We start from the raw sequence: 14,193 nt of genomic DNA, 5'->3' as shown, positions 1-14,193 counted from the left end.
CTATATATATTTTCCAGTCTCATTCGAACAAACAAACTCCATTATGACTAGTTTATCTATTTTTTTGCAGCAAATAATTTTTATCAATTGTATAACTATGAACTCAGGGTGATACCGTGATATCACTAATATTAAAGAGGATGAAGACTTCGGGAATACGAGAATCTATTTTTTCTGTGAATTAATAAACACGAAAATATCTGCTAAGAGAACCGGACCCTATCATGTTGTTAGGTGCAAAAAGCATATATTAAAAAAGCGGTCCCTTCTTCAATATACTAATAGAAATAGAAATCATCTTATAAATGTAGCTTAAAGTACTCTAAATGGTTTCTACATCATAAACTCGTAAATTCTTATCAAATCTTCCACATAGTCATACTTTCAATAAATAATAATAATATTCAAATAATTTAAGTGAAGAACTTGGCACAAGTAGAATAAATTATAATATTATATTTTATATACATCTTAACATGTGTAAACGTGAAAAAGAATATAAAAAATTACTCATTTTGTCTCTTTTTAGTTGTCACATTTCTATTTTTGTTGTTCAAATTGATTAATCTCTGACCAAAGATTATAAGTCACTCTTTCATTATTTTAAAAAACTGAAAATTACATCTTAAAGTAGATTTAAAGTTATTTCCGGTGACATATTTTTTTATTTTTTTAATTAACAAAATATTAATAAATTTCAGTTAAATTTTGATTAATTTAACCGACAAAAAACCAAGGGACGGAGGGAGTATTAGACAGTCGGAGGGAGCACCCAACATCATAAAAAATGCCTCGTCCAAAACACACGAGAATATGGTTGTTGAGAAGTTAACATGTCACAACTCACACTTCACTTGTGTAGGGTATGCTTATACTTATTAAAAACCGGTGGTTGAGTGAAAATATTCCTAAAAATTCAAGTTGAAGGTGGAGGGAGTAATAAAGAACTGATCTTTTTTTATTTCTTTGGCTGCTGCTACAAACAGATTTTCAAAAAGGGAGGTAAAATTAATTCTTGCCACCCTTTTCAAATTTTTATACACTTCACTTCACTTTCTTTAACTAAAAGTCTAAAATAGTACTACACACCAACTGTCTTAAAAGTTAGCTCTTGTCAAGGGTTGCAAGTAGAAAGTTCTTTAATTTCTTGGAAAATTAGTGGCCCTTTATGTTGTTTTGATTTGGAAGTGAGAAATTGATGTTAGATTGAGTGATTGGAGAAAAGGGTCATTGAGATCGAGAGAATTTTACTAAAGGAAGTGATTTTGAGTTGTAGTATGAAGTAGGGGTTTGCTCAATTTCAAGAAAAGAATAGGAAGTTGCAGCTTTTGTTCTTGTTTTTGTGTTAGTAGTGGTTATTCTTGGGTGCTAAAGTCATTATGTCCATTGTCCAATACCAAACGTGCTTATAAGCTGCGTATCCTTTATGTTGGTGTTATCATTGTTGCTATTTATAAAATTGAAATGTACCTTCTGCTTATAATTTTACCAGGATTTTGTTTTGTTTAAATCTGTAGTTTGTAAATACATGAAACTATGATTGAGGTGATGCGGCATATCTTGATTGGATAATCTGTTGGGCAGATAAATTTATTAGTTGAATTAGATTAGGCAAATTTGTTGATGACCAGGGTGTTAATTTTGGAGTAGTGATAGTTTTGGATTGTACTGTTCAACCTTGACTGCAAAAATTTTAATAGAGGAATTCGTAGCTCATTCTACGAGTGTAAATTGCCTCAAGATTGGGAGGAAGACATCGAGAATTCTTCTAACTGGGGGAGAAGATTACAAGGTCAATCTTTGGGCAATTGGCAAACCAAATCCGACTGCTGTAAGTTCCTATTTCGGTTTGTATTCCTTTTTGAGCTATATAACTATTGATGACATTTTGTTGCTTAGAAATAAGTAATAACACAATAATTTCATCAATCAGTTTAGTGGTGCACTTCCTCGCGTGGAGTTCTCCAAAAACTGTACTAAATGCCACTATGTAAATTTGGTATTTTGGGTAAAAAAAATTAGTGACACTTCTAAAGATTTCCAGAGTATAGTTTTTTTTTTTTTTATTTTATATATACTGATTTTTCTTTAACCTTTTACGTTTACTCCTGATGTAATATCTACCAATTCTCTCTGCAGAGCCTCTCAGGTCATTCTAGCGGTATTGATTCTGTTTGCTTTGACTCCTCTGAAGTGTTTGTAGCTGCGGGAGCAGCAAGCGGTACAATTAAGCTCTGGAATTTAGAGGAGGCAAAGAGTATGTTTATATATTTTGGTATATACGTGGATGAGATTTTACATCTGCAGGAATCATTTGTATCCAATAAGCACACTAAGCTAACAACAGCAATTTCTCCCTTTAGTTGTTCGCACCCTTCCTGGTCACAGATCAAACTGTATATCCTTGGACTTTCATCCCTTCGGTGAAATTTTTGCTTCTGGTTCGTCGGACACAAATTTGAAGATATGGGACATTAGACTAAAAGGGGGTTGTATTCACACCTACAAGGGCCACACCAGAGGGGTAAATGCAATCAGATTTACGCCAGATGGCCGTTGGGTCGTATCCGGTGGAGAGGACAACACTGTCAAGGTTAGATTTGTTATTTACTCTCTCCAGTGCATCTCGGGTAATGATGTAGATATATCCTCATTGAATTATGTACTATTTACAGATATAAACATACATGCATCTCTTCAATACAGTTCAAATGCCTTCGTTATGCAGTAATGCAGATAGTGTGCATATAGATCTGATCACAGATATGGCTATGAAGTATAAACAAATATAGCATTTCACAAAAACTTATTTTTTCTCAAAGGGCTGAGCTGTTCAAAAAACTAAGCAGAGGACCTATCTCACTTTTTATGTAAGTTGCCATGTATAGCTCATATAAGTCACATACTCACACATCTTAAGATCCTAAATCATTATCCAAAACTGAGCTCAGGTCGGCTAGTTTACTGCCCTACAAGAAAGTATAGTATGCTTCAAAACTATTTGTCAAATTCTTTATCCATGCAAGTTAGGGATCCCAATGTCTGTGCATGTCATCATCATAATGTTGGTGCATTTATACACCCTTTCTCTTTGACATGGACATTTTGTCACACGTAATATTTTTAAAGTCTCTTTAGTTTAAGTATATGATTTCTAGCTGTTCAGTTGGTTAATAATTGCCTGGTTATCTAGAGGCATAGTTGTAATGTGTATAAACTTTTGCACGAGTTGACCAATAATCCAAATTAACCGCTACTGTGGCAGCTGTGGGATCTCACTGCAGGAAAGCTTTTACATGAATTCAAGAGTCACGAAGGCCAGATCCAGTGCATAGACTTTCATCCTAATGAGTACTTACTAGCAACAGGTTTAAGAAATATGGAACTATTATTCTTAAATGAGTAGTATGGCTTATGTCTTCATTGCAATTAGTTTTCTGCATCACAATCTTATCTTTATCACTCTAGTTGATATTTAAACATTAGTCACGTGGATGTCTGTATACTTTTCAAAATTTTATTCGCTCCTTTATATATCTAAGGAAAAATGTGCCCCTAAATATTTATTTTTTTGGGTGCCCCCATTCGTTAGCATAAGCGGGTTGGCCTCAGCCCTCAGGGCTTATAAACCCCCCCTCCCCATATATCTCTATTATATGTACAACTCTCCAAGACCCCATATACTTTCATCACAAAGGCTTGGTCATTACTGATACCAATGTATGTTTCACAGGTTCAGCTGACAAAACAGTTAAATTTTGGGATCTTGAAACCTTTGAATTTATAGGATCGGCTGGTCCAGAGGTAAACTACATCTGTGCCTTCTTCTGTAGCTTGGTTCTGCATTTAAGTAATGTAAAATTTGGCGCTATAATATTCTTTCCATATACTAACCATTCAGTTAAACTGTTTAAGCCCAGGCAACTGGAGTACAATGTATGACCTTCAATCCTGATGGAAAAAACCTTCTTTGTGGATTGCATGAAAGCTTGAAGGTAGCCTCTTTTGTAGACAACTAACTTAAATAGCATGTATTCACATGACTTCAGTAATGATGCTCTAATCTAATGTAGGTTTTTTCATGGGAACCCATCAGATGTCATGACACTGTGGATGTTGGATGGTCCAGATTATCTGATATTAATGTTCACGAGGGGAAGCTACTTGGATGTTCTTACAATCATAGTTGTGTTGGAGTATGGGTTGTAGACATATCGGTAACTCTTTCCAGTATCAACAGCTCCGTGTTTCCTGCCATGCCTAAATAGCTAATTTAGATTGTCGTAATGATGTTGACCTCTAATCCATTGCAGTGTGTCGAACCATATGCAATTGTTAATACTCCTCGATCAAATAGTATTTCAGGTCCAAAAGCTAATTTAAGTCGTAGTGTATCGCAGACAGAAAACACTGCAAAGACCAGTACGGCCAGGCAACAAAACTCCAATCTAATCAACAAGGAGTCGAAATCTTTTCCATGTATGTGCTTCTGGTTTCACTTATCTGTATTCAGATAAATTTTATTAGACTTATCAAGTTAACATATTATTTCTATTTTTTGATAGTACCACTTTTTTTGTTTTGGTACCTGTATTTTCTGATTTTCTTAAGCTGCAGGGTAATTATTTCTCTAATATTTTCTTTTTTGTCTTTTACTTACTATAGCCAGGAGTACTACACCTAATACACCTCAAAGGGTAATTAAGGATATTGGGATAAAGACAAGTACAGTTTGTTCACCTGGGATTTCTGCTGTAACAGCATCAAGTGTTGTTTCAAAGACAGCTACAGTTAGTTCATTGAGCATTCCTGTTACAACAGCTCCAGAGAGGAATTTGCCAAAGATTCATGCAACACCCAATACTTCATTTGTTAACAAGTCAGATGTTGCATCAGTAATGGTTCCTAAAAACGATTCTAGAGTGGAACAAATCGCTGAATTACGGCAAGAAGGAGTTTCCGCAAAACTGACAGCCCTAGCCTTGCAGTCGAGATCTTCAGATTTTCGGAAATATTCAAGTACTACAGATGATTTGGGAAGGGCCAGCGTTTCAGGACAGTCTGAAACTGAAGTGTTCCATACTAATGGGCTTAGTGGTTCTAGTAGTAGTACTTCTCCTGCTGTTCAGACCTCATCGATTAGAACTTATGCAGTTGAGAGAAATGTGAAAGATATTAGATCTACTGTACCTGCTAAATTTCAGATGAAACCAGCACCAGAGCCACCTAGCAGCCACCGACATGATGGTGAAATATAATACTCCCTCCGTCTCAATTTATAAGTTCCTTTTGAAAAAATTACGCATCTTAAGAAAATGTTAGTTGGGTATTTAATTTTCTTGTCAATCCTTGATAGTTGCACCAAATTAGAATGTGTTGTGAGTATAAGTCTACTAGTCAAATATTGGAAATTGTGTTTCAAGAGCATTTCAAGAAAAACCATTTAAAACATTACTTTCTAAAGGGTGAGGGACAAGTATTTTGGAACAAATAATTTTTTCAAAAGGGACTTGTAAATTGAGACGGAGGGAGTAATTACAGAATGCAAAATTATTTAACTTAATTATCTGGTGTTGTTCCTTGCTAGTTATTAATTTTGCGTGTCGGAAACTATAATAATTTGTAACCATCTGTTAGTCAAAGAACTCCCTTTTCTTCTCCCCCGACCATTAGAATGATAATGATGAAGTAGTTTAGGAGACTTATGTAGACGCCAACTGCTTTCGATTTAGAATTAACAATAATAGAATGCTTGAAATTCAGAAAAAGCGGGAGCCTTCCGGATACCGAAGCATAATATTTAATTCTTCCTTTAGGATATTTCTGTTGTCATAGGACCTGGTAAACGTGACCATGTTCATTTTCTTCTGAATCAGCTGAAGTTTCAGCAAGAGTAATATACTCAATTAATATAAACCATTCTTCTAACTGTTACTTTTACCTCATCATTGTAACAGATGTGACTCGAGCACATAGAAAAGATCAAGATACTTCTGCTATGGAAAGTCAACGAGCGGGTAGGTTCTCTTCCTTTTCAAGTATACTGTCCTGGACGGATATTCTATACTACATGTTTTTTGCTGAAATAATTAAGCACAGACTTGTTCATAATACTCAACTAATTTTACAGCAACAACGCGTTCTCTTCCTACAAACTGGGAGAAGAAAGATCGATCTCCAGGTCACAAGGGCTTTGCTTCCAGCAATCTCTCTGGTGCTGTCTCTTCTGTCAACACACTACCTAATGTGGTAGGTTATTTTGGCTTTTGTGCACATTTCTTTTTCCGTCATCTTTAATGTATATTTCATTTACAGTATACCAGTTACATACAAATAAAAAATCTCGAAGATACCTTGATGGCTCCATGTAATAGTAGTACTGGCCAGTACAACTCCATGAAAAAGATGTTTGTACTCTCTTTTTTAATTTACCGAAAGATTGTGTGGTTAAAGGAAATTACAATTTTAAAGGACATGTAGCTCGGATGTTAGCCTTCCCCCTAAACAAAATGACCTGTGGCTGTCGGTCAAATCTGAATTCAGATCCCAAATCCCGTAATCTGAAAACTTGCAAAGCATTTTGTTAACACCTAAGAAAGTAGCATTCACTTATTTAAGTTAGTAAATTCAAGTAAAAATTTATTCAAATTTGTTGTTCACAATTTATGTACTGCTAAAGATGTGCAGGACTTATGTCGTATAAAAGTTAATAATAAATGTAACATTCCTAGGCTCACTCAGTCCCATACTTGAAGAAACACGACTATTAGAAAAACCTTAAGGCTTAAACCACTCAGTTTTCCATAATTTGATACTTATGGAAAATATTATGTCAAAGCATGTAACTGTGTATAAAATATCATTTTTATGATAGAGGCTCTATGAGAACATGCAAGACTTTTTCTTAATTGATCAACATTTCCCCTTTTTACATTTGTATGTGATACTGGGGATGTTGGCAATTATTGGTATTAGTTTTCTTAAATCTGTTGCTTTAAGTTTCAATTTTAACATAAGAGGAACATCTTTATCTACTGAAAAGGAAATGGAGCCTGTAAATGAGGAAGATACTATTTCAGCTTTGACGGAACAACATAAAAAATTTGTTGGTTCATTGCAGTCACGTCTAGCAAAATTGGAGGTAATTTCCGGTTACCATTGCTGTTATCATATGATTCATATCTTCAGGAAGTTTAATTTCAGTTGTAAATGTTAAAACCTGCGTTTCAATTTCTTTATATTTTTACAGTCCTTGCAATATTCTTTTTCTTCTTATTTGCATATCAAGGTTGCAAACTTGTGTTCTTTTTGATGTATCAATCATTTCTCAGTGTCATCCCAAATTTCTTCCTTCTGTCTTCGTATCTGTACATCCACCTTCTGATTTTCACTTTAGCCACTCCATTTCTAGTTAACTATGTCGATGTTGTATGGGAAATATACGATATATTAATACCACTTGCAAAATCTCTGCCAACATGGCTGGTACTATACATACAAGACACCTGATGCAGTGGCCATCAATCTTATTCTTACTATTGCTTGCAAGTTACATCCTTGTAAACAGTTATGCCAGGATATGCATTATAATAGGACATGTTGCAAAAGTCAAGGTAGATTTTATAAATTTTATATAAGATCGAATGTAAAATTAGGAGTAATGATAAAACTGGAACTGATTTCCTCTGGCAAAAAGTAGGTTGTAGTAGAGCCATTTATTTATTTTCTTGTTTATTAGCTGTCTGGTGTGGAAATTCAACTAGAAACAAGTTCCTTGAGTTTGATGCAAGTTGAATTTTAGTATTTTTTTTGCTTGTTAACATAGAATGTAAAACCAAGAGTCTCAAATGGAGTGCATTGGGTTGGCAAAATTGTTGTTTTCATATATCTCATGAATATATGTGTATGTCCGTGTGTTTCTGGCAGATGGTTCAAAAATACTGGGAAAGAAATGATATTAAAGGGGCCATTGGTATGACAGAGAAGATGTCTGATAATGCTGTAAGTATTCATTTGTGCTTATTTCCGAATCTGCCACTTTCTTGGATGACAACTTTGCATGCTTTTGTTTATATCACGGTATCTATTGCTCACTCTCAGTGCGACACATATATGTGTATAAATATTTGCGTTAATGTAGCCCGTTTATGTGGGCATTCCGTTTTATAATGATCCCAATTCTGGTATAATGCAGGTCCTTGCTGATATTGTTAGCATATTGGCAGAAAAACCTGACATTGTTACACTGGATATATGCACTTGTGTCTTGCCACTCCTGACAAGCCTTCTTGAAAGTGAAATCGATCAGTATGAGTAACCTTTTTCTTCTCTTCTATACAATTCTCCCAATTACATCGTTTTTATAATCTCAACCCAAGCCCTGGTGATATTTGTCTGTCACATATATTCCAAACCGAGTGAAAATGAGTTAAGTGATTGTATTCAGAAATAATAAATTTGACAGAGTGATGTAATGATAAAAATAAGTTGCAGTACTAAAGACAACCAAGATTATATAGACATTTGTTAACTTACAAACTTTCTTCTATCTTTGTGGAAATTTTGGTGGAGCTTTTACTTGAAGAGCGACACAAGGGGTTGAAGTTGGCAGTTTCTCTAAAGTCACCTATGCTTGAGAAATTGTGTCAAAGGAACACAATACTACAAATATGAAGTGGTATAGCTACAGATATTTTTGTTGCACTAGTGGACGAACTCTGGACTAATAAACCTAAGACAGGATAAAAAGAAAAATGTTAGACTTCATGAATTTAAGACGCGCTCAATCCGGTTTACTTCTATAATTTTACAATCGTCTAGCTAATTCTTATAGTTGATCTCTTCAAAATTATATTGCTTCCCTCTTACTAGTTTTCATATAATTCATTGGGTCTCTCATTGTTTTAAACTCTGAGACGTGTCCTACTTTTCTAGTTTACCTTCTCTGATTTGTTTGTTGCTGTTATCTTGGTATATAACTATAATCTTTGCTAATTAAATTTCAGTCAGACTTGCATATTGTAATCTAAACTTCTTGGCGTTAGAAATTCCGTTAGATCTTTGTGACTTGATTATTAGTCCCATATACTGATGTGATTGATTATAAATTGCCAAGGGAGTAGATGCTTTTAGAAAATGTTTCTTTAAATAGTTACCAGAATTAGCTATCTTACATATAGGCATCGGGGTGTTTCGCTGGTAATGCTGCTTAAGCTGGTGAAGGTGTTTGGTTCATTAATCTATTCTTCTTTATCCGCGTCATCATCCGTTGGTGTTAATATTGAGGCAGAACAAAGGTGTATATCAAACTCATCTCAAATTTGCTAAATTGCTTTTATTATGTAACTATTCTAATGAGGGCTTTATTTCTTAACTGGAGCAAAGGCTTGAACGTTGCAATCTCTGCTATGTCGAACTTGAAAAGGTTAAGCACTGTCTACCTGTTCTCACCAGGTGCGCTTTCATAATTTAGCTCCAGTTTTGCAGTTTGTTCAATTACATGCGACTGAATTTGTTTCCTTCATTTATATTTTATAGAAGAGGGGGCACCATGGCCAAGTCTGCACATGAACTGAGTCTTGCGCTCCAAGAAGTATCATAAGTTAAATACTGACTGATATCAGACTACATAAGGTGTGATTTATTCGGACCTGAATTCCAGTTTACTGAGAGCATTTGTCTTCTCCGGATGTATTCCTGTCTTCTGTAAATTTATTGTAAGCTGAAAGCTTAGCCTGAAGCATTCACTACCTACTGATTCTTCATCCTGACCTAAACTTGAAGCCAACAAATGGCGCCACAAATCGATCTGTTATGTCGTTGATTGGATTTTTACTGGCATCTACACAAATGAGAGAAGAAATTAAAGTTTTCGACCTCGAACTAGGCATCTAGCTTTGTTGCTTGTAAATGTAAATTGTAGCTTGTTTGTTCCATAAGTGTATTGGTTTGGTTACTATCTGGTAATACAAGTGGTGAGTTTTGGTGTTCAAAGGCCTTTGTTGATTGTATTTTCCAAGCATACCTATGTAATCATTAAATCCACCCTGATTTTCATATAAAGTTGGTACGAGTTCTTTGTATTTGGACTCTTCAAAGAAGAAAATTTGAACTACACAGAATTAACAGATTCATTTGTCAAGACTTCAGTAACTGCAGAAAGATTAACATTTCTTTCTTGAAAGAGATATGTGCAAAACTGTCACGGAGCATTTTCTACTCGTAAGACTGTATTATTATGGTGGCATGTCATACAGTTAAAACCACTGAGTTCAACAAAATTCACTGAAATATTACAAATGAAGTAAAACTGAATAAGCACCTCTAGGGTATAAACCCATAACTGAAGACAAAACCTATAGTTCTCAAATCAATAATGATCCATAATAGCAAAGAGCGATCAAGAAACAAACACAAAAGCCGCAGTTTTTGGAATTTTAGTTTCCATTTTAGGCATACCACAATTACTTCACTATGCATATCTTGATGACAGAAGCAGATCCAATACGATGAAGTGCCACAATAGCATCACCAACCTTGCACAGTCCTTTCTTTGTAGCGGACTTTAGAGCAGCTTGCAGTATCACATCAGTTGATTCTGTATCAGTAGCTTTCGAAGATCCTTCTGCAAGAAGGGGGATTAATCCCCTGTATATCAGGCTTTGCCTTGCTGGAGTCTCTGCACTGCAGACCCATTCAAATGAATCTGTTGTCAACTCTGGAACAACAACTGATAGGATTGGAACTGCTGGCCTGTACTTGGCAACTAGTTTGGCCGTAGTCCCACCACGAGTCAGCACAACAATGAGTTTTGCATGTGATTTATTAGCTGTACGAACAGCTGAAGATGCAAGACTCTCCAGTGGGCTCATTGGCAGTGGAGTTGCTCTTATCATCTCCTTGAATATAGTCCTGTAGTCTAGCGATGACTCTGCTTCAATACAAATTCGAGCCATGATTTTTACAGCAGTCTCTGGATAGGCCCCGGCTGCACTCTCCCCACTAAGCATCACACAATCAGTGCCATCTAGGACTGCATTGGCGACATCAGTAGCCTCAGCACGGGTTGGACGTGGAGACTTGATCATTGATTCAAGCATTTGAGTGGCAGTTACCACAGGCTTGCCAGCGAGATTGCACTTGTATATCATCATTTTCTGTGCCAAGAAAATCTTTTCCACTGGAATTTCCATCCCAAGGTCACCACGTGCAACCATAAATGAGTCTGTCTCACGCAAGATCTCATCAAAGTTGACAACCCCCTCTTGATTCTCAACCTGTAGAATTTAAACCAAAATTAGTTGCAGTGACCTTAAAAAATAATGGGAAAACACAATCTCACCAATGTCATAATATTGGGCAGCTAGTAAAATTAAATCTCTGTGGAAACTGGAAAGCTTAAGAATTTTTTTTTCGTGTGGATGGTTGAAAAGAAAAGGATTTGCAAAAGATTTAGCAGGGAAAAAACAAAACTTTTGCGGTAGAACAAACACCACGCCAAATCTATACATACTGAAAGGAATGTATACCTTCGACATCAACTGTATATTCTTGGCATGTGGCCCAAGTAACTTGCGCACGTTAACAAGATCCGAACCCTTGCGAACAAAAGAGAGGGCAATCATATCGATATTGTTGGGAACACCCCAATTCATAATATCTTCCTTGTCTTTCTCTGTTAGTGTGGGTAGATCAACCACAACACCAGGAAGATTCACATTCTTCCTCTCACCTAGCATAGCAGTATTTTCACAACGGCATCTCACTGTTCCAGCAGCTGGATCACATGACAACACAGAAAAGGTGATGGTGCCATCTGCACATAAGATAGTATTTCCAGGCTTGAGGTCCAATGGCAACTTTTTGTAGCTCATAGAGATGGTTTTCTCATCACCCTTGATGCTGTAATCAGTGCTTATTGTGATTTCTTGTCCTTCCTTCAGTTGAATAGGTTTTTCGTCACGCAGAAACCCAGTACGAATCTCAGGTCCCTACATAAGAAAGTAGACAAATTTCAAACATATAGCCTTATAAAAGTGAACATACTATCATCTTATGTTTTAAGCTTGCAGGTAATACTTCTCAAGAGAATGAGATGTGCTTGTAAGTTGTAACAAATTCAAACTCATATTAAGTTACATAGGTGACTATACACTATGCCACGTGGTAAGTCAACAAAATAGAATAGCAACGACTAAAATCAATAACACTAAAAGATACTTAGCATGAACCTCGCATCAGCTTAAACCTTCAAGTAATCCATAATGTGTTTACATCCTGCTTTTCCATTACTCTTCTTTTTTGAACTCGTACAGAATTTCTAACCAAATGCATTTAATAACTACTATGAATGAAAAAATAAAGAAAGAACAAACAGAACTGACCTTGGTATCGAGCATCACAGCGCACATGATCTCAGTGTTTTGCATGCCAATCCTGAGATTATTCAAGGTCTCCTGGTGGTACTCATGTGTCCCATGTGAGAAATTAAATCTCGCAACATTCATTCCAGCCCTTAAAAGCTTCTCAACCATAGGTACAGACCGAGAAGCCGGACCAAGAGTGCACACAATTTTAGTCTTTGGGACACCCCCATCATTGGGAAGATCCTTCAATATTCCCATAATATCTATGTTTGCCATTTCTTAAGAACCTCAACCAAGGCTTCTTGCAGTGCTGCAGATAACCACACCCAAAATGTAATTAACCCAATCAGATACAAAAAATTGTCAAAAGGGCCACAAATTCACACACCACAACCATTCTCTTGAACTAAAAATCCAATCTTTATGCTACATACTACTTAATTAATACATAAAAGCCATTTACACAGCACTAATCAAGTTTCCACCTCATACCCAGATTCAAGAACAATAAATATCACACTAATAAACAAAAATCCAAATCTGGGTTCTGCTAATAATTGCTCTAGAAACAGTATATTAAACAAGAAAATCAAAAGGGTAGTGATATCTGCAAAGCAGATCTCACAAACAACAAACTAGAAATACAAGACCTCAAGATCATATATGTGCACATAAATCAAAAGTTTGAAATACAAAGTGAAAATAATGTGATTCAAGTGGAGAAAATGAACAAGTTGACTAACCAGAAAAGTGAAAAACCAGTGCTTGTTCTTGCAAAGTGAAAGCTGCTGCTTAGTTGAAAGTTGAAACTTGAACAAGTGAGGTTTGAATACAATTAACTAGAGTATTAAAGTATATACTACAAAATTCCAAAATGTATAAGCACAATCTTTATCTCTATATATCTCTGGTTGCATCTACTGTAATTACTCAACGGATCTAATCAGTCATTACTCCCTCCGTCCCAGTCATTTGTATACAAATGGCTGGGACACGGAGACCAAGAAAAAGTGTAAAAAATGAGTAAAGTTAGATGAAAAGTGAGTATAGTGGTGGGACCCATTTATATTTAATAATAGATTTGAGATAGTGGAAGAAAGTAGTGGGTGTAATAGTGTTTATATTATTATAGAATGGAGATAGTGGAGGAAAGTAGTGGGTGTAATAGTGTTTATATTATTATAGAATGGAGATAGTGGAAGAAAGTAGTTGGTGTAATGTTATTTTATATTATAATAGTTACTACTTTTGGTATGTATACAATTGGTGGGACGTCCCAAAAAGGAAACTGTATACAATTCATTGGGACGGAGGGAGTACATATGTAGCACGTGGGGTGTGTTGTTGTCTGTTCCAGGGTCCCACAGACACAAAAGTAACATTAACAATTCTCGTGGGTCACCACTCACTTCAAAGAAGTGGACAGTCTTATTTCTATAAACAGGCAGGCTCTTGCTATTTTCAAATCGGAATTAATCCGTTGATTTATCGATTTAAATTTATTAGATTTATTAAAATGAATTTTGATAAATTAATAATTTTTAGTTAAACTAAAATATAATCGGTAAAATATTTTTTAAAATTTAATCAATTTTTTAAAATATATCAGAGATTTTTAGAACAATGATAAAAACCGATAAATATATGTCACATATTTTTCATTTGAGAAGAAAATTGTATATACTCCTAATAAGTTATGAGAACCTTTGTTTGGTTGGAGTAGCTATTGATCATTTGGTAGAATGAGTGGTTACATAGCATGCAACCCCAAGAGACGCAGAGGCAATAATAGTCTTTTCATTGCTGTCCAAATGGATGTTAATAATAA

At 35.4% G+C, this 14,193-nt stretch overlaps 2 protein-coding genes across 2 annotated transcripts; one reads left to right on the top strand and one right to left on the bottom strand.

The window, feature by feature from the left end:
* Positions 1–1,281: 1,281 nt before the first annotated feature.
* LOC108194400 (katanin p80 WD40 repeat-containing subunit B1 homolog KTN80.4) lies at positions 1,282–9,752 on the top strand (the record flags this gene model as incomplete). Its single annotated transcript, XM_064082286.1, has 18 exons — positions 1,282–1,417; positions 1,701–1,831; positions 2,140–2,257; positions 2,364–2,593; positions 3,266–3,368; positions 3,734–3,804; positions 3,921–3,995; positions 4,074–4,217; positions 4,401–4,479; positions 4,666–5,247; positions 5,958–6,017; positions 6,131–6,249; positions 7,043–7,141; positions 7,927–8,001; positions 8,195–8,307; positions 9,180–9,296; positions 9,385–9,453; positions 9,538–9,752. Coding segments are annotated over 18 exons (2,385 nt in total), but the record flags the coding sequence as incomplete, so codon positions are not given.
* Positions 9,753–10,189: 437 nt separating this feature from the next.
* On the bottom strand, positions 10,190–13,365 carry LOC108196813 (pyruvate kinase, cytosolic isozyme). The gene is made up of 4 exons (XM_017364248.2): positions 13,109–13,365; positions 12,384–12,675; positions 11,529–11,990; positions 10,190–11,276 (listed from the first exon to the last, which is right to left on the bottom strand). Exons 2-4 carry the CDS (start codon positions 12,639–12,641, stop codon positions 10,464–10,466), a joined length of 1,533 nt encoding a protein of 510 aa, XP_017219737.1. The 5' UTR covers positions 12,642–12,675; positions 13,109–13,365; the 3' UTR covers positions 10,190–10,463.
* Between the last annotated feature and the right edge of the window lie 828 nt (positions 13,366–14,193).

This window comes from Daucus carota, chromosome 7, assembly GCF_001625215.2.
Source record: "Daucus carota subsp. sativus chromosome 7, DH1 v3.0, whole genome shotgun sequence".
In the NCBI taxonomy this organism is placed as follows: domain Eukaryota; kingdom Viridiplantae; phylum Streptophyta; class Magnoliopsida; order Apiales; family Apiaceae; genus Daucus; species Daucus carota.
Note: the sequence above shows the minus strand (reverse complement) of the source record. Positions and strands in the feature narration are given on the sequence as shown.

What these genes read in the sequence shown, in the direction of transcription:
- LOC108196813 (XM_017364248.2), bottom strand. Translation starts at nt 12,641, where the DNA reads ATGGCAAACATAGATATTATGGGAATATTGAAGGATCTTCCCAATGAT. An exon ending in CTGTGATGCTCGATACCAAG is followed by an intron (nt 11,991 to 12,383) that starts GTCAGTTCTGTT and finishes TTTCTTATGTAG; the next exon opens with GGACCTGAGATTCGTACTGG. An exon ending in ATATACAGTTGATGTCGAAG is followed by an intron (nt 11,277 to 11,528) that starts GTATACATTCCT and finishes TAAATTCTACAG; the next exon opens with GTTGAGAATCAAGAGGGGGT.